Source organism: Otolemur garnettii, unplaced genomic scaffold, assembly GCF_000181295.1.
Source record: "Otolemur garnettii isolate 467f Iridium unplaced genomic scaffold, OtoGar3 scaffold00088, whole genome shotgun sequence".
In the NCBI taxonomy this organism is placed as follows: Eukaryota; Metazoa; Chordata; class Mammalia; order Primates; family Galagidae; genus Otolemur; species Otolemur garnettii.
In genome coordinates, this window is record NW_003852483.1 from 127,455 (window position 1) to 152,917 (window position 25,463).

General features: G+C 42.1%; 1 protein-coding gene across 2 annotated transcripts in view; it reads right to left on the minus strand.

Annotated features, from left to right (window-relative positions):
• The window catches only part of SAFB2 (scaffold attachment factor B2), a 36,325-nt gene extending 10,978 nt beyond the window's left edge, over nucleotides 1-25,347 (minus strand). For both annotated transcript variants that reach the window (XR_002774631.1, XM_003794998.3), the window contains exons 1-13: nucleotides 24,961-25,347; nucleotides 23,642-23,729; nucleotides 17,859-17,923; nucleotides 17,570-17,773; nucleotides 15,047-15,109; nucleotides 14,089-14,116; nucleotides 12,665-13,172; nucleotides 12,193-12,242; nucleotides 11,505-11,605; nucleotides 6,326-6,475; nucleotides 6,120-6,232; nucleotides 3,981-4,111; nucleotides 2,639-2,730 (exon numbers count right to left, since the gene is read on the minus strand). Coding sequence is in view for 1 of the 2 variants with exons in the window: in XM_003794998.3 (XP_003795046.1) it covers nucleotides 2,639-2,730; nucleotides 3,981-4,111; nucleotides 6,120-6,232; nucleotides 6,326-6,475; nucleotides 11,505-11,605; nucleotides 12,193-12,242; nucleotides 12,665-13,172; nucleotides 14,089-14,116; nucleotides 15,047-15,109; nucleotides 17,570-17,773; nucleotides 17,859-17,923; nucleotides 23,642-23,729; nucleotides 24,961-25,146 (1,779 nt within the window). In the remaining variant the exon portion in view is untranslated. The remainder of the gene's footprint in view (nucleotides 1-2,638; nucleotides 2,731-3,980; nucleotides 4,112-6,119; nucleotides 6,233-6,325; nucleotides 6,476-11,504; nucleotides 11,606-12,192; nucleotides 12,243-12,664; nucleotides 13,173-14,088; nucleotides 14,117-15,046; nucleotides 15,110-17,569; nucleotides 17,774-17,858; nucleotides 17,924-23,641; nucleotides 23,730-24,960) is intronic.
• Between the last annotated feature and the right edge of the window lie 116 nt (nucleotides 25,348-25,463).

Here is a 25,463-nt window from a genome sequence, read left to right on the forward strand (position 1 = left end):
GCCTCCCAAGTAGCTGGGACTACAGGCGCCCGCCACAACGCCTGGCCATTTTTTGGTTGCAGCCATCATTGTTGTTTGGTGGGCCCGGGCTAGGGATTTGAACCCGCCACCTTAGGTGTATGTGGCTGGCGTCTTAGCCACTTGAGTCACAGGTGCCAAGTCTCCATGAAGCTTTTAAACTGCACAGAACCCAAAGCCTCCTACTGGCCCAGACTCAGAATCTCCAGGAAAGGGGCTTAGGAGGTGACATTTTAGAGTGCCTCAGGCACTTTTTTTTGAGACACAGTGTTACTCTGTTGCCCTCGGTAGAGTGCTATGGCATCATAGCTCACAGCAACCTCAAACTCTTGGGCTTAAGTGCTCCTATTGCCTCAGCCTCCCAAGTAGCTAGGACTACAGGCGCCCACCACAACATCCAGGTAGTTTTTCTATTTTTAGTAGAGACAGGGTCTTATTCTTGCTCAGGCTGGTCTCAAACTTATGAGCTCAAGCAATGAACCTGCCTCAGCCTCCTAAAGTGCTAGGATTACAGGCATGAGCTAGGATTACAGGCATGCCCGGTTTACTTTCTTACTTAGCTCCCCCAGAGGAAAAAATAAGAGCAATAAAAGACAAAGCAACATGGTAAAAAGAACAACTTAAGATCAGAAATTATACCGGTTTAAAAAAGGGAGTGGGTGGGGAAAAAAGGAGAAATGAAACATGGGAAGAATTATCTTATTACAAAGAAAGCCATACCAACCAAAACCTCACCACAACAGTCTCTGCCTATGAGATGAGAAGATGGTTTAACCTGGAGTGGCAAGGGGACAGACGCCCTTAGGTATTGCATGGAGGGCAGCCCAGCAGGGATGGGTACCTGAAAGAAACTCTCAGGGTTACAGCCTAGCTTAACCATTTATTAGTGACTTGGCACCTGACACATACATATAGTCTGCCCCATAACTTTTCTGAACAACACGCAAATTATTACAAAATAAAATAGGTAAAAAGAAAAAAAAAAGGAAAAGGGCTAAAATATATGTCTTTGCATGTAAAGACCTCCAAGGCCTATTATACACAAAAAGCAAGGTGCACACCAACAAGTTCCAGCACAACCCTTCACTGGTGGTCTTACAGTGTGCACATGTGTGTGACACGTGTGCAGTGTCCTTTGAGAGGAAGCTAAGGAGGAGACCCTGCAAGAAAAAGAGACTTCCATTTTGCTTGTGTTATCTCTTTATGCTAATTCAATATTCCAATCAGGTGCTTTATCACTATTTTTCTATTTTATGATCAGAGTTATGTGGGTGGTTAGATTAAGTATTTTTTTTGGTTTTCTACTCTAGATTTCTTCATGTTTTACAATTTTCATGTAGCCACATGAAAAGTGACGGTAGGAACTGCTGCTTTATAGAATCCAAATTTTCATTTTAAAAAGTTTTAAAGCCCAGGCATGGTGGCTCATGCCTATAATCCTAGCACTCTGGGAGGGGGAGGCGGGTGGATTGCTTGAGCTCAGAAGTTCAAGACCAGCCTGAGCAAGAGCGAGACCCCATCTGTCAAACTAGCTGGGCATTGTGGCGGGTAAGAGAATTGCTTAAGCCCAAGAGTTTGAGGTTGCTGTGAGCTATGATGCCATAGCACTCTATCAAGGGTGTCAAAGTGAGACTCTGTCTCAAAAACAAAACAAAACAAAATAATATTAAGTTTTAAAAACAGAAAGTATGCTTGGATGAGTATGGATGGATACTGTTAACTTTGCACTCACTAAAAAAGTAATTATTTCCTCACTAATGTTTCAACCTGCTGCTGGGCAGCACGGAAGATTTTCTTGCTTTCCAGAGTAGAAAACACAAAACAAGAAGCCACTGTATGTTGTTCAGCTATGTGTACAGCTTAAGAAATGATGTTCCTTATCTGACAATAAGAAAAATACTCCGTTTTAGCCTGGGCTCTACTTTTCTTTTAGTTAATTTAATAGAAGACTAGAATATCAATGAAAAAAAATTAATAAACTGCTATTAGATCAACTATAGAGTAGGACCTATCTTCCCATTTGAAAAGCCTGGGGCTGGCCAATCCTATTCAACAGTGGACCGCTGTGTGTCAATCAAGCATCTGTTCAGAAGACATGTGTCCTGAACCAGGGAAGAGGCCAGCACGTTAATGAAGGCAAACATAGGTTAAGTATTGTTTTGCAAAAAGTAAAATTTTATTTTCTGTCTATGTGCATAACCTATAAACAATTAACAACATACCTCCTCAGTACTTCAAAGAGCTCTTAAAGATGAAACAATTTTGGCTCGGCGCCTGTGGCTCAAGGGGCTAAGGCGCCAGCCACATACACCTAAGGTGGCGGGTTCAAATCCAGCCCAGCCCAAACAACGATGGCTGCAACCAAAAAAAAAATAGCCAGGCGTTGTGGCGGGCGCCTGTGGTCCTAGCTACTTGGGAGGCAGAGGCAGGAGACTCGCTTAAGCCCAGGAGTTGGAGATTGCTGTGAGTGATGCCACAGTACTCTACCCAGGGGGACAGCTTGAGACTCCATCTCAAAAAAAAAAAAAAGATGAAACAATTTTGTTTTCATAATATAAGTCAAAGTGGTCATTAAACCACCATCTAAAACAGGTGGACATGAGGTGGCAGTGATACTTACTCTCTCTTTTGACCTGCTTGTGGTTTTCACACTAATGACAGGCTCTCCTTTTGATTTATCCATCACTACTGTCCGTTCCATTCCTCTGCTTCCTTCAGGAAAAAAACACAGCAATCTATTAAAACAGGGTAACAATTCAACCACCCAACAGCAATCAGCACTCAGGTGGGCCATGGTATGGGTAACAGAAGCCTTTGGAGCCTCTGGTCCTAATCTTTGTTATGAACAACAGGGTAATACTGGTAACAAAGCAGCTAGCACACCCTGACAAATCTTTGCGCATCTGGAGTAAAAGTAGCGGAGACTTTTTTTATACTACAACTTAAACCCAAGTTGAAGTGCAGTCAAAGTGTGTTTTGCAATGTGCACATCAACATACCTGCCCCAGAGAATTCCACCCCCTACACTGAACCCTAGTTGCTCCAGGAGAACTAGTACATTCTACAAAGTTCTGCAGAGTCTGGCCCTTCTGCTTTGAATCAGACACAGCTATCTCTGAGGGAGAACCCCCGCCTCCAGATGGGTGGGCTTCCCTTTATTCATCTCTAGCAATAAAGCCTTCCAATCAATTCTATCTGTTTGGGGAGATTTATAATATTTGAGGAACGTACATGTCCCTCATGAGATTACTGATAAAGTACCCCAAACACTTAACATCTAACTTGTGCTATACCAAACTTCAATGCTCCAAATGGTTGGATTTTTGTTTCATTTTCTTTCCCCTTGGGGGAGCAGAGGAGTTGGTTTACTTTTCTGCCATAAAACTCTGAGAGAATCTCACACAATTTCGAAGTACAGAGCATAAAACTTTCATAAAATGACAACAGAAGTGGCACTGTCCAAATACAACCACTTCAACAGATACAGAAGTTTGGAGGTTTTAGTTTCCTCTACGTGTTTTACTACAGAGAAGTAAAGCTAGATGTTAGCTTTAATATAAATGCAGGAAAAACTACTCAATTACATACGTGCTGAATTACATCAGACTTGTTGTAAGAACTAGGCTAATTTCCTCTTATGAACCCCACTACAATCTACCAACGATTCAGGAAAAATAAGAACCCATGCCACTGAGTCCACCAATACTATAAGGTACACCTAATCTGTCCACAGTACTTCCAGATTCCTGAGATTATACAGAAACTCTTTTCAGAAACAGAACTTTTTAGAACTCTTTTCTTGTACAGAAACATTTCATCTCCTTTTAACAGCTATCTATAAAAAAGGAAAATTCAGCCAGTTACCAGAAAGCTCACTGTACTCTTTTCTCTGTGACATTCTACCTACCCACCAGCTGTGTCAGGCTTTGCCCCCTTCCTAAACACTTAAAACACTCTCATACCTGATTTGGTGATTCTAGACCGATTTGTAGGTCCTGGTTTCAGTTCATCCTGATCTTTTTCTTCCTTTTTAATGTCTTCTGGTCGTTTTTCCTCCTTCTTCTCAATCTTTTCTTCCTTCTTAATTACGGTTCTATTTAAAAACATTGTTATCAAACTTCAGTTCTCAAGGCTGTAACAAGACCGCTCACATTGATCTTCACTCACATGTACTCAAGACATCCATGTAAAACGAATCAGCCTGACAGTAATTAGCTGGGGAAGATGATTTTGAAGGACATGATGATGACAATAGCCTTCTTATTATAGGTCCTATTCCCACGTTAATTACCTGTAAAATCTAGTTTCATAAGCATAATGAAACTGGAGGTTGGTGGAGACAGTTTTCCAAAATGTTAGAAGCACTGGTACACATGCAGGTGTACATGAGAAACACTCCATCTACTTAAGAACACTTTAGAAAAAGAACTCTACATCTGCTTCATCACATGTGTGTGGGATACTCTTCATCAGTTTTAGAGAAAATGTTCAACCTTGTAGGCAAACCTTGAAGGCAGTTTGACCTTGAGCTGGGCACTTACCCTCTCTGAGCCTGTTTCCTTACCTACACAAAGCACATGCCTCACAGGGAATTGCTGCCTTTCCAGTGGTGGCCACAGGACCACCTGGCATGTGTTAGCTAGCAACTATCACCTTTTCTCACAAACAGATGCCAATGAATGAAACATATCCCAAGATACCAGGAATACCACAAACACTCAACAGTTACCCACAGCCTACCAGTAACAGCATTTTTTAGCAATGCACACAAGATGTATCTCTTTGAAGAAGCTGCCCACAAAATTTAGGGTCTTGATTCTAGGTGCATGAAAGCTTATCAATTCCTTTTACTCTCAGGGCATATTAAGTCCAATCTGGTTATGATACAAACTAGTAATCACATCCTTAAAAACCCAATTCAACCTATGTTTCATAAGTGATAGTAGCACAATAAAATTACTATGAGGTAACTGATAAGATTCTCAGCAAACGGTTCAATTTTTAGAGTGTAAGTGAACATAGAAGTCATGGTGACAATATAAACTTAATGTAGACATTCAGTTTCCTAAAGTATTACCATTATCAGACACATTACTAAAGTCTACGTTCTCAAAAGCCTAGAAATGCAATGAAAATATAAATGACACTTGCTTTGAAAAATCAGTCCTTATTTCCATTTTAATTAAAGATATAAATCACTTCTTTTACAAAACTAGTATCTCACATCCATGGTTCCCAAACTATCATGCCAAGGTACCCCAGGATGCCACAGTGAATTAGGAGGATGCTCTGGGGTTATTTTTAATTTTTGAGGTAAACACACCAATACTTCTCCTCTGTCAGACATAACATTAACTAGCCTCAAGGCCATTTACTGCAAAATTAGATGAGGCTATGTTCCTTATGATATGATGTTTAAAAAACTGGGTTGTTGACAAGTGCTGTGAATAGGCAAAAACTGCATGAAAATCAACGTGGACATAGAAGTAATTTTGTGCAAGGGCCGATAATATTAAAAGTGAAATAAAAATAGTATTCTTGGCTCGGCGCCTATAGCTCAACCGGCTAAGGCGCCAGCCACGTACACCTAAGCTGTCGGGTTCGAATCCCCAGCCCGGACCCGCCAAACAACGATGATGGCTGCAACCAAAAAATAGCCGGGCGTTGTGGCGGGCGCCTGTGGTCCCAGCTACTTGGGAGGCGGAGGCAGGAGACTCGCTTGAGCCCAGGAGTTGGAGGTTGCTGTGAGCTGTAATGCCATGGCACTCTGCCCAGGGGGACAGCTTGAGGCTCTGTCTCAAAAAAAAAAAAAAAAAAAAAAAAAAATAGTATTCTTTCATTTTATTCTTATTACGTTTTTCAAAAAGCTACTAAGTTGTTCAGACACAAAATTTTTTAAACTCATAGGTTACTTCATTAAGTATCTTTCAATAGAAAGCTGAATACTGACAGCAAGATGTAAAAATTAGGTGAGATTGAAATGAGAAGCTGGTGAGGCTGTTTCTGTAAAGGAAACAGATGCATGTTTCATGAGCCCGCTGTGGAGGTCCCCTACCCTCTTCCCAGGAATCCCAAGAGAGAGGACTGAAAAATCAGTTTACTTTTCAATTTTGATCTCCACAGAATGATGTCTGTCAACACTGGATAATTTTTCTTTCTTCACTTCACATTCTTTTCTGTCAGATAGCTTTTTCCCAGCAGGCTCATTTTTGGCCTAAAATATAATACATACAGAAATGATTTTTGGACTGGGTCTCCTTACTTATACATTTCACTTGTGAACTACAACAGACAAGAACTGCCTCACCTTCTCCACAGAGATCATTCTTCCATGCAGCTCAGTTCTGTGGAGATGGCTGATGCATTTGGTAGCCTCATCAGATGTGGACATGGTGACAAACCCATAGCATCGAGCCCCAGGACTGCGGGCATTGGTTACCACTTTGGCCCCAACAACCTTCATGGAAAGGACATGCTTAATTTCTCATACAAATAACCACACAGCTTATTAAAATTATTAGCAAGTAACTGATAAACAGAATCATTTCCACATATTATTAGTTTTCCATAATTATTAAATTGGTTCTGATTACTCTTGACCCATCCAAACAATTGCTTTTGATATATGATCAGACAACATAGTGAAAAAATAAACAGGCAAAATCAAAAGGCTGTTAAACTTCACTCATAACTCATAATTAACCAAAAGTCCTTCCCATTTGGGTTCTTTTCTCCACTTCCCCTGAACTCAAGGACAGGTGAAGGACTACGTACTCAGAAATGCATGCCACCCATGCTGGCTAAGGCTGAAAACAGCTCCATTCCCACAAGGAAAGGACTTTACTTCCAGCCAACACAAAACACCAAGCATTGATTGCCTTCCTGCTAGAAACAACTAAAAAACTAGATGAAAAGTAGGCAACAATGTTTTTCAGATATTGGACATCATGATGCCAAGAGAGCTGTGGAACTCTGCTCCATGCTCACTGCCTAGAGCTCCCAGGCCACAGGCAGACAGAAGTAACTGTCCGGCAGTATCCTTGAAGCAAAACAGAGCTAAGATTCTGAGACCAAGGCAAGAGATCTACACGTGTAGATCTTTCACAGGGTTTCTCCTGCCCAGTGAACATGTGTAAGGAAATAAGAGGCTGAGAAAGAACTACCCACGAGGAGCACAGGGAACAATGCCAGGGGTTCACTCGGGACTGCAAATGGTTTGCTTCTCATGGTAGCCAGAATGGAAAAGCTGGTAACACCAATGGTATCAGACATAATACTCAGGCTATTGGCCTAGTAGTGGGACAAATTAGGCTGAATTAAGCACTAGTCTTGCCCTGCCTTTCAAAGTATAACAGCAAGCCTCAGCAGGATCAAACTACGTCAAGTATGTTAGCTGTTCCATCCAGAAAAAAGCTCAAGAGAACGGAAATATGAGAATAACTAGCATCCAACAAGGTAAAATTTGTAACATCTGATATTCAATGAAAAATTATTAAGGATAAAAAAGAGCAGGAAAACATCATCCATAATGAAGAAAAACCATGATCAATAGAGACCCCAAAATGATACAGAAGATAGAATTAGTGGACAAGGATATTAAAAAGTTATTTCACTTCTACTCTGTATGTTTAAGAAGGTAGAGGAACAAAATTGGCCATGTCAGGTAAACACATGAAAGATATCTTAAAATATGCAAATCAAACTCTGGAGATGAAAAATGTTAGATAAGATTAGCACTAGACACTGCAGAATAATTAGAGAATTGGGAAACAAAGTAAGAAAAAGTCTTAAAAATTAAACAGAAAAAAGGACTAGGAGAAAATAACCCCTGTAATGTCAGTAAGTTGTGAGACAACGTGGGAATCCCCAAAGGCAGAGGGAGCAGGGAAAAAAAAGCAAAGAAAACAGTACACTAAACCAAAGTACATCATAATCAAATTATCCCAAGACAGTGATAAAGACAAAAAAAAGTCTTAAAATCAGTCGTAGGAAAAGAAACCTCGGGTACTCATAGAAAACCCAGAATTGTACACCCAGTGAAAATTTCAAAATGAGGGCAAAGTAGGCCAGGGGTAGTGGCTCATTCTAGCACTTCGGGAGGCTGAGGTAGGAGGATTCTTGAGATCAGGAATTTGAGACCAGCCTGAGCAAGAGTGAGACCCCATCTCTACTAAAAACAGAAAAACTAGGTGGGTATGGTGGCACACACCTACAGTCCCAGCTACTAAGGAAGCTCAGGCAAGAAGATTACATGGCCCAATAATGATGCCATGGCACTCAGCGCAAGAGAATAAAACTTTGTCTCAGAAAAAAAAAAAAGAGAAAAACTAAAAACTTCTTTAGACATACAAAAGAAACAAGATTTGTTATCAGCAACCCTGCACTACCACTACAAGAAATGTTTAAGTCTTCAGGAGGGAGGAACATGGTCTCCAATGGGAACGTGGAAGGACAACAAAAAGCAATAGTGAACTGTTTTTGTCATGTTATTTAGAAATCTCTTTAAAAGTCATCTGTTCAAGTCTGGGACCAGCCTGAGCAAGAGCAAGACCCCATCTCTACTAAAAACAGAAAAATTAGCCAGGTTTTGTGGCGGGTACCTGTAGTCCTAGCTCCTTGGAAGGCTGAGACAAGAAGATCACTTGAGCTTAAGAGTTTGAGGTTGCTGTGAGCTATGGTGCTAAAGCACTCTACCCAGGGCAACAGAGTAATACTGTCTCAAAAAAAAAAGTTATCTGTTCAAAGCAAAAAAAGCCAAATTAGAAAAAGGAAAAAAAGCCAATAATGTACTGGGTGGTTTATTAAATAGAAGGAAAATACATGCAACAATATCACAAAGACTTGTAGATGAAAGTGGAAGTACACTCTTGTGAAGTTTTTATACTCAAACCAGAATGCCACCATGTGGAGATATACTATCAAGATACTCACTGCTTGGGCGGCACCTGTGGCTCAGTGGGTAGGGCGCTGGCCCTATATACCAAGGGTGGTGGGTTTGAACCTGGTTCTGGCCAAACTGTGACAAAAAAATAGCCAGGCATTGTGGCGGGAACCTGTAGTCCCAGCTACTCAGGAGGCTGAGGCAGGAGGATCGCCTAAGCCCAAGAGTTAGAGGTTGCTGTGAGCTGTGACGCCATGGCACTCCATCAAGGGTGACAAAATCAAACTGTCTCAAAAAAAAGATATGAACTGCTTTCCTAAAAAGCAGCCACTAAAGAACAAAACACAGCTATTACTAAGATGTCATAAATCATAAAATCATCCAATTAACAAGGTGGCAAAAAAGCAATCAATGAACAAACAGGATGAAAACAGTAGGACAGTAATTTTGTTTTTTTTTTTTAAGACAGAGTCTTTGTTCTGTCACCTGGGCTAGAGTGCCATGGCATCAAGCCTAGCTCACAGCAACATCAAACTCCTGAGCTCAAGTGATCCTCCTAAAGCAGCTCTGGGACTTTTGGTGTACACCACTGAGCCTGGCTAATTTTTTCTATTTTTATTATAGATGGGGTCTCACTCTTGCTCTGTCTGTTATTAAGCTCAAGAAATTATCCCACGTTGGCATCCTAGAGCGCTATGATTAGATGTGTGTGCCACCGCTTCTGGCCAGGACAGTAGCTTTAAATCCAGCTCTAGAGGAGTCAGTGATGAAGTCAGCAACCTTGGGAAGTAGAAAGAGCCCCTGGGGGACCCAGCCTCTCAACCCAGTGTGTCAACTCAAACAAGTCATTTCCTCTTTCTAGATCTCACACTCCTAACTGCGGAAGGACAAGGTGAAGTGAATATGCACTACCTTCCTATTAGACTCCAACCTCTATTAGCACAAAGATGGAAGAAGACTGGTGGCCCTACCAAAATCTGACCAAGACCAAAGGTGAAAGGGGACACTAATAAGGACAAAGATATCAGCTCCTGTATTAAAGCTGAAGCTCTGCCTGCCCTTCTTCCCTCTCTTCAAAATTATGAGTTCATTTTTACCTTCCCACCAAACCAATCATCCTTATAGGGGCATCATTTCTGATGACAGATGAGACACAAAAGGGGTGGGACATGGTTCCATGTCCCCATCTCTCAGCCATGCGTTCTGCCATCATAGCAACCAGGTCCCACACCATTGGCTTTCCTACATCTTCCTGCTTCTATCCAAATCCGAGCTCTGTGGGAAAAGGCATGGTCAAAATGCCACTTTCTCAGTGCAACTAAAGCCATCTCCCAAATGTAAATGAGGTCTCTCCGTGACACATAGAAGTAACTTTCCTTAATATACTTATACTATGTTCTTTCTTTTTCTTGAGACAAAGTCTTGCTCTGATGCTCACTCAAGCTGGAGTACAGTTGTGTTATCATAGCTCACTGGACACTCAAACTGTGGACTCAAGTGATCCTCCTGCCTCAGCCTCCAGAGTATCCTGTACTATAGGGGAGTACCACCACTCCCAGATACTCTTTTATTTTTTTTTTTGTAGAGATGGGGGTCTCACTATGTTGCCCAGAAAGGTTTCAATCTTCTTGGTTCAAGTGATCCTCTTGCCTCAGTTTTCCAAAGTGCTGGGATTATAGGCAGGAGCCACTGTGCTCAGCCAACATGTTATTTCTTAAATGTTGCTTTTTTCTAACAGACTAAAACATCAGTGCAATGGTGACCACATATTATCAATCACTGTCTGAGTCAAGGAGGAAGTCAACAAAATAATCAAATAGGTTATGTATGGCTGTAAGTTTTCTAAGCCTTTTCTGGGATCTGTCTGCTGAAGTCATTAACTAACACCAATGAGGTGACACAGACCTAGACAAAGGAAAAGGAACGGTTTCTATAACCAGAATAAGGCACCTTTGACAGGCTCTGAAACTTTGCCTAGAATTCTTCAACCTTCCAAACTCAGTAAATACCACTTAGTAAGTGGTACTGAGCCTTTCTCTCTACATGCCTGGTTCCACAGGCACCCAGAAAACCAGGGCAGTTCTCTTTTACTGAGACAAGAGTCTTATTCTCTAGCTCTGGGTAGAGTGCTGTGGCATCACAGCAACTTCAAACTCTTACACTTGAGCAACCCTCTTGCCTCAGCCTCCCAAACAGCCGTTTTGCACATTTCACACAAGAGCATGGAACAAGAACCAATTATTTATTTATTTATTTATTTATTTATTTATTTGAGACAGAATCTCAGTGGTCTCATATCTCACAGCAACCTCAGACTCTGGGGCTCAAGTGATCCCCTTGCCTCAGCCTCCTGAGTAGCTGGGATTATAGATGCTGCTATAATGCCTGGCTATTTTTAGAGATGGGGTCTTATTCTGGCTCAGGCTAATCTCAAACTCATGAGCTCAGGCGATCTGCCTGCCTTGGCCTCCTAAAGTGCTGAGATTACAGGTGTGAGCCACCACACCTGGCCAAGAACCAATAATATTAGCAAGAGCAAAAAATAAGTTCTTCAGTTTGTTAAACTGAATTGAGGGTGGATGACAAATTGCATGAGAAAGCATACCTTTCCATATTTGCTAAAAAGGTTCTTCAGATCTGTTGCTCGTGTTGTGGAGGACAGTCCACTGACCCACAGGTTCCTACCAGAACTGCTGCTGCCTCGACCTGGTATAAGAACATTAAATTAAGTACAGCGACCTTTGAGACACCTAGTATTTTACTCTCAAGGTATAAGAGGAAGCACAACCATTCTTAAGATTAGAGCCCTCTTCTAAACTCCAAACTACATCTAATCTCAACTGTTCTGATTTAAGAATTTACTTCACATACATGTGTGCCAAAACACAGGAAAAGAGACTGAAAATTTGGACCAAAAAAACTGAGAGTTTCTTTCTTTAACAAATAATCATGTCCATGTTGGTTATAAACTGAAATGTCTTTTGATGATCAGTTCTCCAACAACACAGCAGTCTTTAAAATTCTTACTTCATTATTCCTCAATGGGCAGAATTATTCCTTTCTTATAATGTGCTTTAAAACGTTCCCATAAATGACAACCATAACAGAAACATGAAACACAGACATTCACAAACATTCAAAACTTGTCTCTTAAGAAAACATCAGGTAACGTTTTTCTAGTAACCCACAATAAAACAATTAAATTACTGGATCAAAATGTGGACAACTGCAAACCCCTCCTCCCCAAGTAAGGGATCCAGACATGGCTCCCTGCCAAGCAAATTAAGTCATACCTTTTTCATCTTTAATGATTGGCTTTATATCTTTTTCTTCCTTAAAAGAGCTAGAGACAAAAGTTAATGTTACTCATGCAGGAAAAAAACTAAAAAGAATAAAATTAAAAATATGGTATGTGCTAAAACTTAATACCTACCAGGAAAATTAGTCTGAAATAAATCTTAACACCTTTCCAAGCTTATATTGAAAAATCTGACCCCCTAAATACAATTGTCAGATTCATAAAAGTCAATTCGATTTAGCTGAAGGTAACTAACAATTTAAAAACACAACCATGGTAGGTTGAGAAAAAGAAAGGAACTGAATCACCCATTAAAAATACACAAAGAGAAATAAGACATTCTTTAGAAGCAAAACTACAATTTCATCAGTCTGGCTGGCCAATTGCAGAAAAAACAGCTTATGTGTGTCATTAAATGACCAATGAAAAGGAGAAAGCGTCTGGTCTAAAACTGAGAAAAAACAAACCTCATTTTCTGATCAGCGCCCTCACTGGTTGAGGACTCTTTAGTAGCCGGAGGGACTTCATTACAAGCTTCAAAATCAAACTTCTCGTCTTCTTTGCTATCTCTGGCTTCTGGACTTGGGGCTTCTTCTGTGGGCGCTTCTGCGACCTCTTCGCTATAGGCCTCCACGTGCTCGGAGGCTGTACTACTCTGCTCAACTGCCGGCTCTAGCCCTATAGGCTCACAGTCCATCCTCTCGCCATCACCTGGCTGCTCCACGGGCTCCCTTTTCACTACCGCTAACAGGCTGTCTGCCTCGCCCGACTGAGCGTGTGTTGACTCGCTGGCCAAATCTAAATCACCCTCCTCCGGTTGGGCGCTGTCAAAAAGGTCCTCTTCCTCCGCAAGCTTTCTGTCTGGCCCCACGCTACTTGTATCCTGTGCAAATGGCTGCTCCAGCTCGGAACCTTCTTCTTTTACTGGCTCAGATTTACAAGTTTCCCCCAAAATGTCGAGTATTTTCTCATTTTCTACGGATTTAACAGGAATAGAATGGCACAAGGTTTAATTACCAGGGAAATAAAGCAATCACAAATGCGGAACTGGCACGGCTGCCACACTAACACGAAGAGAACTGCTAGCTCTACACAGAGATTGGAAAACCCGCGGGTACACAAAGTTACACTGGTTACACTACCTGCGCTCCGACCGACTGCTAGGTAAGCCTCTACGCTATATGGAAGAGAAAAGGCCCCCACAGATTTAAACACCTACAACCATGTGTCTGCTTCTCAACAGTCTTCTTTGAGTTTTTGTTCAATTCTGGGTCTTCTGACTGATTTTCCAAAGTCCAAGGTGCAGAACCGAATGCAATCACCATTCAATGACAGCTCAATTTCCAAATTTCTTTGAATTTCTTTTAACAGAACAGTCCCATACGAAAACCAGAAACTCTTCCGACGATGGGAGATAAACGCAGTCCAGAAGGGGAATAATATGTTGGAAATTTTCGTGAAGAAACTGTTTCCTCTTCTGGAATCCAGTCACTTACTTCTCAGGTTACAAATTCCCTGAGAGCAGCTTCATCCTGCCTCAACTGCATTAACCAAAACGACTGCAGCAAAATATCACAAGATCTGTTTCATGTGTAGAAACACATGGAAGAATCATGGGGGAGGGTGGGATTAAATGCCACTCTTATGTGGTTAGAGATGAAAATAATAACTACATCTCACCAAATATATTTGACCTCAAGAAGCCAGAAAGGCATTCCCACAGATCTGGTGATATGAATGGGTTTCCAATCTCTGATCCTTGTACGATCTGGATTGTCCACCATTAGAGTAATTTACAAGACCATAACACAGCTTAAAATATAAAAAGCTTTCAACTAATAGTAGCATGAAAACTTTCAAACCATAAATGTCGTGTTTCTCTTATCAGTACCTGGCTCCAATAGAGGTTCTTCAATATCCTATTTAAAAAAGGAAAAGCAAATCCACAAGTCACTTTAAAAACTGGGCAGATGCATTTCCCTAAGTAAAAATAGCTTTCTGTGAGTTAATGCCTATTTCCAAAAAACTTTCCTTTTTCAAAAAAATATATTCCAACCCAAATACCTTGATGAAGCAAGCCCATTTTGCCAGTTTCTCTGGCACCAACAGATAGGCAGTGGTAATATTGAGTCTGGTTCTTCTCAGAGTCTGTCCCTGTACCTCCACCCTACCCACCCCTAGTGGCTACTGCAGCTGGCAAAGACTCACATAGTCAAAGCAGAGGTCACACAGAAGGCCATCTCTACACATCACATCAAATTTAAGAAAAAGATGTTTCTCCTGAACATAAAACTGTTATTGTAACCAGAACGAAACTGTCTCTCTATCCTGGGGAAAAAACCTTTTCCACTCAGGACAATAAGTCAAGTCAATTTCTGTGGCTCAGACTATGGTGGGGCAGGCCCAACTGCTTTGCAGTCCCACTTATGGCCTTCTCCCCCAACCCTGTATGCTGACTCCCCCTGTCTGAGGACCACTGCCTACATCTTTTACTCCAAATTTTTCTTTCCCCCTTCACCCAGCTAACTGCAGACCTGTATGTCAGATCTCGATTCAGATAGGACTTCCCCTGCAAAGTCTTCTGGTTACTTTTTCAGCCCAATCCCCTTAACTGCCCCCTAATAATGGCACCTCTTTTCCCTTCTAATTACATACTAATTGGTTTTATGGTGCTATATTGCAAACTCTAAGACTGTATCTGTTTCGTTAATTGTCTTATCCCTTACACCTAAACTCTGTATCAGTGCTCAGTTTATCATTTTTATATACACATACTCCCTTTTCTCCCTAAGAAATAACTGACCACTCATTTAAAGTTTCCAATGATGCAGAACCCAAAGGCAACTTACCGGAGTTACTTTGAAGTCCAATGATGAAGTTTCCAGAGTGTTCTCAAATCCTTGCCCATCCACCTGAAAAATAAAATAGAACAGTACTTTATGGAGATTGTTGCTGTGAATGCTGAGGCCTACACCTCACTACTTTCCAGGCAGTCTGTGTCTATTTCCTTAATAGCACCTGTCACCATCTGAGTCTACTCAGTAGATGTTGTACTTACTCAGTCTAGCACCTCCCTCCCTGCCAGAGCCCACACACTAGGACTCTCTTATACCAGTGTTTGTGACAATGGCTTGCAGATGGGTAGGCACTCAGTCTGTATCAGCTGAATGTATTTCCCAGGCAGTTTCTAAATACTGGTAATTAACATACACCACCCAACCACACAGGATATCCAAAGCAGAACTCAAAATGACAAACTCTGCACTCCTCCAATTTTGCTTCACAGCAATACTTTCAAAGTTAACAGTAACCACGTATTTTCTTCTAGGTTACTTTATTTAATACGATTGTTTTCTTACTACTATTTACCAAACAAAAGCAAAACTATTTTCTGGAATTTTACTAAATTTAAAACCCTTTCCAAGTGAAATATAGAGAGATCCCTCTAGGTATTTTGCTCTTTTTTCCTTCTCTGATGTGAACCTATGACCTGGATGCCACCATTTATTAAATTGTTAGAAAGCAAGCACCTACTCTGAAAACCATGCACATTCACAGGATAGGAACATACTGAGAAAAGAGGACAGTTGCCCGATATGCTACCCTAGGCCAAGGAGCAGTAAACTTGCAGATTATGACTTTTGACCCTAAAGCTTAAGGTTCAATCTACAAGAGCATTTCCCCCAAAGCTGAAAGCTTTAATGCTTCAAGTAAATAAAGCCACCAACCAAAATGGCTGGGCATGTGCACTCGAATTAAAATGACAATAGGTCCTAGCCGGGCATTGTGGCAGGTGCCTGCAGTCCCAACTACTTAGGAGGCTGAGGCAAAAGAATCATTTAAGCCCAAGAGTTTGAGATTGCTGTAAGCTGTGATGCCATGGCATTCTACTGAGGGCAATAATATACTAAAACTTTGTCTCGGCTCGGCGCCTGTGGCTCAAGTGGCAAAGGCGCCAGCAACATACACCTAAGGCGGCGGGTTTGAATCCAGCCCAGCCCACCAAAACAACGATGGATGCAACCAAAAATTAGCCAGGCATTGTGGCAGGCACCTGTGGTCCCAGCTACTTGGGAGGCTGAGGCAGGAGACTTGCTTGAGCCTAGGAGTTGGAGGCTGCTGTGATACCACAGCACTCTACCCAGGGGGATGGCTTAAGGCTCTGTCTCAAAAAAAAAAAACTTTGTCTCAAAAACCAAACAAAAAAAAAAGACAATCAGTCCTACAACGACGACTCTGTTCTAGGGTTGAAGAACAGAGTTCTGTTCGTTGAACACCCTCACCAGAGAGCTCTACACCAAAATACTAGGAGTAAACAGGGAAGTGTACAGAGATAATACAATTAAAGCTCTCCTGGCCTAGCATGGTAGCTTGTACCTATAATCCCAGAACTTCAGGAGGCCAAGGCTGGAGGATCACTGGAGCCTCAAAGCCCTTCTATACAACCAGGATGTTAACAGTGAATCCTTCTGAGGACAGGGGTTCTTGGGGTGGGGATGGGGGATACTTTTTGTCACTTTGCTTTACATCTTTTAATGTAACAGAAACTTTGTATATGGCTTGGAACCAGCAGCTCAGTAAGTGAGGTGTTGGCCACATACACTAAGGCTGGCTGGTTCGAGCCTGGTCCAGGCCAGCTAAACAACAATGTCAACTACAACCAAAAAAAAGCTAGGTGTTGGCTCGGCGCCTATAGCTCAACCGGCTAAGGCGCCAGCCACGTACACCTAAGGTGGTGGGTTCGAATCCCCAGCCCGGACCCGCCAAACAACAATGACGGCTGCAACCAAAAAATAGCCGGGCGTTGTGGCGGGCGCCTGTGGTCCCAGCTACTTGGGAGGCGGAGGCAGGAGACTCGCTTGAGCCCAGGAGTTGGAGGTTGCTGTGAGCTGTAATGCCACGACACTCTACCCAGGGGGACAGCTTGAGGCTCTGTCTCAAAAAAAAAAAAAAAAAAAAAAAAAAAAAGCTAGGTGTTGTGGCGGGCACCTGTAATCCCAGCTGCTCAAGAGGCTGAGGCAAAAGAATCACCTAAGCCCAAGAGTTTGAGGTTACTACACAGTACTCTACCAAGGGTGACAAAGTGAGGCTATCTCATAAAAACAAAACAAACAACAACAAAAAAAAACTTTGTATAATTTTATAGCATGCTTACAAGGTATCTCCCAGCCACATATTATAAAAATGCTCTCCAGTAGTATAGAAAAGCTACTCATTAATTGTTAAAATGGATATAATTTACTACCAGAGTTTAGACATCGAATTATGTGTTCTTAGTGATTTAGCTGTGTTCTCCCACATATAAGCAGCACGTGATCACCATGGTGACTCAGGGCTACTGGCACATTCCACAGGGTGTCCAAGTTACCTACAGCATGCTCTTGGAGCTGAGCTGGAAGCTGTTTCAGTTGCGCAGCCACGTATTCTTTATTATCACATAAGGAATCAAGAATGCTGTCACCACCGTCCTCCCCAAAATCTGGAGCACTGCTATCCTCGCCTTCAGTTTCATCTAGCACACTAATGTCCATCATGTCAATATTCTGCAAGTTCTCCAGACTTGCTTCCATATCCTCCTGTAAAGAGAAATAAAACACACAGATGACCAGGTGGATCAGAACATGAAGCTGTTGCTATCTCTTCCACTGTGACCCCACATACCTGCCCGTCTCTGGAATCTTCTTCTAGGCCATTATCTTCTGTGCCTTCCTCCTCCATCTTTTGTCCTAATTACAGAATAATTGTTCATTCAGATAACATTCAAGTTCTAGCCTCACAGTTTACACACAATCACAGATTTCAGTCTTAGAATACATTAGAGGAGAAATTTTAAGAAGTACCTATTCTTCTATCATAAATATTTTTGTCTCAATTGATGTTATTTATTTATTTAACAAGATTCTCACTTTGTTGCCCAGGCTAGAGTACTGTGGCAACAGACTAGTTGACAGCAACCTCAAACTCCTGGGTTTAAGCAATCCTCTTGTATCAACCTCCCGAGTAGCTGGGACTACAGGTGTCCATTACAACGCCCAGCTAATACTTCTGTTTTTAGTAGAGATGGGGTCTTGCTCTGGCTCAGGCTGGTCTTGAACTCCTGAGCTGTCAAGCAATCTTCCCACTTCAGCCTCCCAGAAGGAGAGATTATAGTCTTTTAAGTAAGCAATTAACAAAGAGGTGGAAATTTAGGATTCTTGTCAAATTATCAAAAAATTTTGTTTTTGCATAAATGATCTAAAAGGTTTTAAGAGATTTCAAACTAAGACAAGTATCAAAAAAGGAAAGGATAGAAATAGGTATTTTTCAAACCAGCAAAAAGAATGCAAGGCCCAAAGAAATATAACCTAAAATGCATGTTGGGTTGTAACCAGCTGGCTCTCCCTGCACTCCATTCACCGAAGCAGGCCATCCCCTTTTGTCATTCTTCAGCTCTAGAACTTTTTTTTGGAAGGCAGAAAGGCAAAGGCTGCCACAAAGTCAATGGTCATCCTGAGTTTTGTGAATATAAAAGAACTTTTTAAGAGTTATGCTAGGTATTCCCAAGGAGAGGCTGCAGGTGAATAAGAGTGGAAACCTCGGCTCGGCGCCTATAGCTCAACAGGCTAAGGCGCCAGCCACATACACCTAAGGTGGCGGGTTTGAATCCCCAGCCCGGACCCGCCAAACAACAATGACGGCTGCAACCAAAAAAAAAATGGCCGGGCGTTGTGGCGGGCGCCTGTGGTCCCAGCTACTTGGGAGGCGGAGGCAGGAGACTCGCTTGAGCCCAGGAGTTGGAGGTTGCTGTGAGCTGTAATGCCACGGCACTCTACCCAGGGGGACAGCTTGAGGCTCTGTCTCAAAAAAAAAAAAAAAAAAAAAAAAAAAAAAAGAGTGGAAACCTCTACACATAGAAAATTTCTGGCTTCATATGTATCAAACTTAGGATGTCCACTAAAACGTGTAACAATGAATTTCAAGGATAGGTATTTGGTCCATCTAAAAAGTATATAATGGTCTACACATCCGAAAGGAAAACAAATTATGGCACATTTTTGTTCATATGTTGTTCTTTGACAGAGGGATTGGTGTGTATGTAATGTGGCAATGTCTGGAAACCTCTCTGGTTGTCATGACTTAGAGGGATGCTGCCGACATCAAATGGCCAGGGCTGCTTGTGTCCCTATAGTACACAGGATATGACCTAGAGAATTACTCAGTCCAAATCCTCAATAGTGCCAAGGCTGAGAAACTGTTCCACAATGCCTTGCAACATTTACAAAATCAGTGCCTTTCTATGTTTTTCTTCTTTTACCATAAACTCAATCAAATGTTGTATGTATAAATATTTACACCTTTTTTTTTTTTTTTGAGACAGAATCTCACTTTGTCACCCTTGGTAGAGTGCCATGGTATTATAGCTCACAGCAACCTCAAACTCTTAGGCTCAAGTGATTCTCTTGCCTCACCCTCCGAAGTAGCTGAGACTACAAGGCACCCACAACAAGGCCCAGCTATTTTTAGAAATGGGGTCTCACTCTTGCTTAAGCTGGTCTTCAGCTCCTGAGCTCAAGCAATCCACCCACCTCGGCCTCTCAGAGTGTTGGGATTACAGGCGTAAGCCACCTCACCTGGTCTTAAATATTTACACTTTAAAGAATATTTAAGAAAATGAAAATCCCAAGAGGAAAAGAACAAAAAGTACACACTTTCATGAAAGCACATTTTCGTATACAGGTAAGTGTAGGGATGTGTTTGTAAAATATACAGATGGACGTTATCAACAGAGCTTGAATTATAAGAGTAAATATAATTTTATTTTCACATGCATACTTTTTACATTTTCCAAATTACATAAAAGTATTATTTTAATAATTTTAAAAAATAAGATAATTCCCTGGCCAAAAATAAAATAAAAATAAGATAATTAAACATAAAAAATATTAATCTTTGATTAAAAGAGCCAACCAGTATTGTCTGTACCTTAAGAATCTCATTCACCATTGTTATCAATAATTACTCAAGAAATACAGTTTTATCAAGTGTCAGGGATCATGAGCTTAACATTTTATTATTTATTACTCCCAGTAACACAGGCAGATTTTATTATCTGCATTTGACAAATGCGAATTTGGTTCATCTCTAAAGCTGAGACTCAAAATAATCAGTTTTGGTTCATCTCTAAAGCTGGGACTCAAAAATCAGATGTACCACTTCCCACTGTATCTAAACATGGCATATCCTTTTAAAATACACTGTCTAAAAAACAGTGCTAATTGTACACAATTTCTAGCCCTCTAAACAGTAGTAGCCTGCTGTGCTGACACAGGATCCAAGCAAACCAAAAAGCTAAGACAGCAGATAGGCAGCACCACAATCCCTAACCACCTGGCCTCATCTGACTAAATGATGAGGGATGAGAGACATAGATGTAATCTCACATATAACCTAAAGCTTTTAAATTCTCAATCCAAATTCTGATCTTTCAAAATCCACCTACAAGTTTTCAACAATTGTGCCTATTAGATTAAGTTAGGAAATTTATTCATTTACAATGATAGTTTTCTTTCAGGAAGTTTTGCTACTTGTTACTTTTGGAAAAGGTTATTGGTGAGTTCCCAGAATTAGTCCAATGTTGAACTAACTGAACACTGTTGCATGGCATTCTGAAAAAAAATAATTCCTCCTAATTTAACACTTTTATATAATTACAGGACATAATTTCAGCCACAGGGGTCTAGTACTTCATTTATGAACCACAGGCCCAGACATCTCCAGAGAACATGACTAGCTCAAGGTAGAACATTGAGATGAACACTGAATGAACTTTGCCTGAGGACCTAGGCCACCAGCTTTGTCCCTCTGGTCTGGATTACTTCTTTGAAAAAAGAATGAGAAAGGACCAGAAGCCCTCTGAATCCCCACTACAGCAGAGACTACAAACATCTTTATTTTAACAGGAGTAACTATGAGCCAAGCTTTACTGACAAAATGCTAATTCTAAGTAGTTTTGATTTGGCCCAAGCTTTAATCTAGACATTCAAACAGGTGTTTAGAGCACTCAGCAAAGATTAGTTTTTGTAATGATGCCAAGAGCCAATGACATCTCAATTAGTAAGACTTGAACTTCACAATTTTAAATGAACACCTACATTAAAAAATTTCGAACTGTACACTGTTAAGTAGTTTTTACAAGTATTCAAAAACAGACTTTCAGATGACAGATAACACCTAAACAGAAAACATATTTCTGTTTCCTGCTGTAGACAAGTCTCTCACATAGTATACCTGCTGGGAAGGTCAATGGGTTTAGCTGAAATATGGATAGTTCCAGGAATAGCAAAAACACATCAATGTCTCAAAATTAAATTTTAAGTTCAATTGCAACTTAACTAAAAAATTTAACCTTTCAAAACAGAGGCAGTGTTTCAACCCCCTAGATGTGTTTATGGAAAAGTAGTTCTAGGAAAAGCCATTTAAGAAGCCCCAGAAATTATTAAAAATGCTACTTCTTTCTTACTTTCTAAGCAGCTATCCTCTACTGCCTGAATTTAGCACTTCCTCAGATGAATGGATTATATACAGTTGTGAAAATTTCTGTATAGTATATCCTTCAAAATTAAGCCCACTGGACAAGAGGCTCAAATTACATTGTCTTTATCACTGTAAAATCTAATAAGGAGGCCAATAATAATTAGGATAACTATTCAAAGTTTTATGCAATTTAAATGTCTCCAAAAATAACTGGCATCAACCATAAAAGAATGAAGTACCAACACACACTGCAACAGGGATAAACCCTGAAACACTTAAAAGCTGACACAGAAGGCCACGTATTGCATGATTCCATCTATATGAAATGTCTAGAACAGGCAAATCTGTGACTGGGAAAGAGGACTTAACTACTAATGGGGACAAAGTTTCCATCTGAGATGATGAAAATCTGGAATTAGATGGTGGTGGTATGGCTGCACAGCCTTGTGAGCATGCTAAAAAGCACTGAATTGTACAATTTAATCAGGTGAATTTACCAGTTTATGACTGGTGTCTTAATTTAAAAAAAAAAAGAAAAAACAGGCTTGGTGCCCATAGCTCAGTGGTTAGAGCACCGGTCACACACACCAGGGCTGGTGGGTTCAAACCTGTCCAGAGCCTGCTAAACAACAATGATGACAATAACAAACAAGAAAAATAGCTGGGTGTTGTGGTGGGCACCTGTAGTCCCAGCTACTTGGGAGGCTGAGGCAAGAGAATCACTTAAGCCCAAGAGTTTGAGGTTGCTGTGAGCTGTGACGTCACAGCACTCTACTAAGGGTGATACAGTGAGACTCTGTCTCAAACAAAAAAAAACCCAAAACACATACTAGGGGCCAGGTACAGTGGTGTAATCCTAGCACTTGGGAGATGAAGATAGCACGATCACTTGAAACCAGGAGTTTGAAACCAGCCTGAGAAACATAGCAAAACCCCCATCTCTACAAAAAAATAGAAAAATTAGCTGAGCTTTGTGGCACATGCCCATAGGTTAACTGGGAGGCTGAGGCAGGAGGATAACTTGTGCTTAGGTTGCAATAATCTATGATGACGCCACTACAGTCTACCCCAGGGGTCCTCGAACTTTTTAAACAGGGGGCCATTTCACTGTCCCTCAGATCACTGGAGGGCCGGACTGCAGGCCCCAGGACAAGCCGCCTGCTAAGCAGGACAGGCAGCTGCGACAAAAATACCCGGCGGGCCAGATAAATGTCCTAGGCGGCCGCATGTGGCCCATGGGCCATAGTTTGAGGATGCCTGGTCTACACTGTGCAATAGAGCAAGACCTGGTCTCAAAAAATACTACTACTGCACACACCAGTAAAATGTAGGTTTAATGCAAATACCCCAACAACCTATTCTGAATCCTAGAAAAACTGGGTTCTATTTGGTCTTCAGTTGGTATCATTTTCCTTGGGTTAATACCTATTTTTTGAACCAGGAAAGAAGCCAAGCAGGTGTATTTAGTTTCTCAGGCAAGTGGGACAGCTTTAAGAGTATGCCTTTCTCTACTTCATTTTTAATCCCAATTGAAGTGTTTTTAGTATATTTTAATTTTATTTGGCACAAATACAGGGTGTCCCAAAGGTTACCATACAAAATATTTACAAATATTCTCTAGCGTGTTGGCTACTCCCTTGTAAAATTTTGTAATGAATATTTTGTAAATAAAGGTATATTTAGCTTTAACTTCCCTTTTACCCTATGTGTATGGTGACCGCTGGGACACCCTATATATTTCTACCCTACTCCCTTTATTCAGCTACTTTTTAGGTGGTGAAAAGCAAGTCTAATTCTTTGGGGGAGGGAAGACACTGAGGGACAGAGCTATTCTCCAGGCCTAGTTTCTCTAAGTCATGTTTCTCTAAGCCATGTTTCTCTAAGTTCTCTAAAAATTCAAGCTTCAAGTAGCAAAAACCGAAAGTGGATACCTTTAGTACATCTCTTTGTTGTCTTCTTGCCTGTGGCCTCTAACTCCAAGCCAATATCATCAGGATCTTGCCCTTCCTCCTTAACTGCCTGTTAAGAAGAAATGAATTTTTAAAATGTTATTAAGATGAGGCGTGGCACACACTGTTCTTTGTAAGTTACAACTTCTCCGTGAACAAAGGCAAACCCCTCCTTGCAAACAGCAACTTTGGTTCTGCTAATCTGGGCTGCAAGCCCAAAATGTACAGGATGAGCCCAGCACAATGTAGTTCTCTTTGGGCCCAAAGCCTGAAAGATGAAGCAAAGGAAGAGAGACTATGAGCCAGTTGTGAACTGGGGTCAATGATCAGCTCCAAAACAGGCACCAACCTCAACACTGCCTAACCTTCCACTGTAAAGTTACACAACATAACAAATAATAACAGAAAGGTCAAGCAGCATGCAGCCCTGGTAGCAAGGGAGGGTCGGTGGTTCCACTCCACAGGTCTTTGAACATGCGTTCCACTTGTGTAACACAGGACTCCACTGTTCCCACTGTCACAGAGCTTGTCCCAGTGGGAAGACTGGAGATCTCCCCGGATATAGACGTGTGACAAGTACTGCAAAGTAATGCAGGCGTGTATGGCACAACTTTTGAGTGCGGGACACAACCACAAGATGGACTCTACCTAACAAATTCAAATATCGTGAACTGGCTGTACCCTCACATTAACCTGAAATTAAAAAAAGTATATATCGCAAAGTGGAGTGTGAACACAAGATAGTACTAGAGACAAAAACGAGGTGGAGCAGCACTTCAGGTAGAGTATTCAGAAAGGCGACTTCTCAAGTAAATAACAAGGCGCCAGCCAAGGGGAAGATCCGGGGACCAGGAGTCGGTGGCGCTCAGGAAGTGCAAAGGCCCCGGGGCAGCAACAAGCACAGCCCCCTTTACTGTACGTTCTCAGGTGCTCTTCAGATACCCATTCTTCGGAAAAGGAAACCGAGCAAGATAGAGAAAAGCACCTGCCCAAGGTCACGGAGACAGGTCTGGAAAGGGTGCTCCGCTCCCGGGGAGAAGTCTAGGAGCTTTGCAGCCAAGACTATACTTTAAGCGCACACAGGAGAATGACTGGAAGGAGAATTAGAAGCAAAACACAGAGAGGGGCGGTGACTAGCCAAGGTCACGCAGCCGGCTCCTGTGGCGTCCGACAGCTCGGGCCCGGGTCCGCTAAGAAAGGGACGCGCCGTTGGCGCCCCCAGCCCGGGACCTAAGGTGACAGGTCCGCGGTGGGGCGTGCCCAAGCCCACTGCGCCAGCCCGGAACCTCGGGCCGCCTCACCTTCTTCAGCCGCTCCATCAGGACGCTCTTGTTGCCGCCAGTGTCCAGGTTCCGCTTCTTCAGCTCCGCCCGCAGGTCGATCACCCGCAGTTCACTGAGCCGCCGCGTCCCGGTCTCCAAAGCGCCCGAACCGAGAGCGGCCGTGCCAGGGCCCGAGTCACCCGACCCTGCCAGAGTCTCCGCCATCCTCACTTTCCTGTCTTCGCCACCGCCTCCGCTCCAAACCGCCGGCGGCTGTAGCGGCTCTGAGCACAAAATGGCGCCGTCTGAGAGGAAAACGCACTGGCTTCCTCCCGCCCCGCTTTGCGGCCGCGCACGCGCACCACCCCCGCGGGCGTTCCAAGCAGCTGGGGCGCTCGCGCGTCCACCAACCGCACGTTCCTCGCCAAAACGCGCAGGCGCTGTATTTACAGTACGCAAGTGTCTGGGACGTTCGAGGCCGGAGGCCTTCGAGGCGTAAGGCGCCTGCGCAAATCCTTCGCGAGGGTCTCACTACGCAAGTG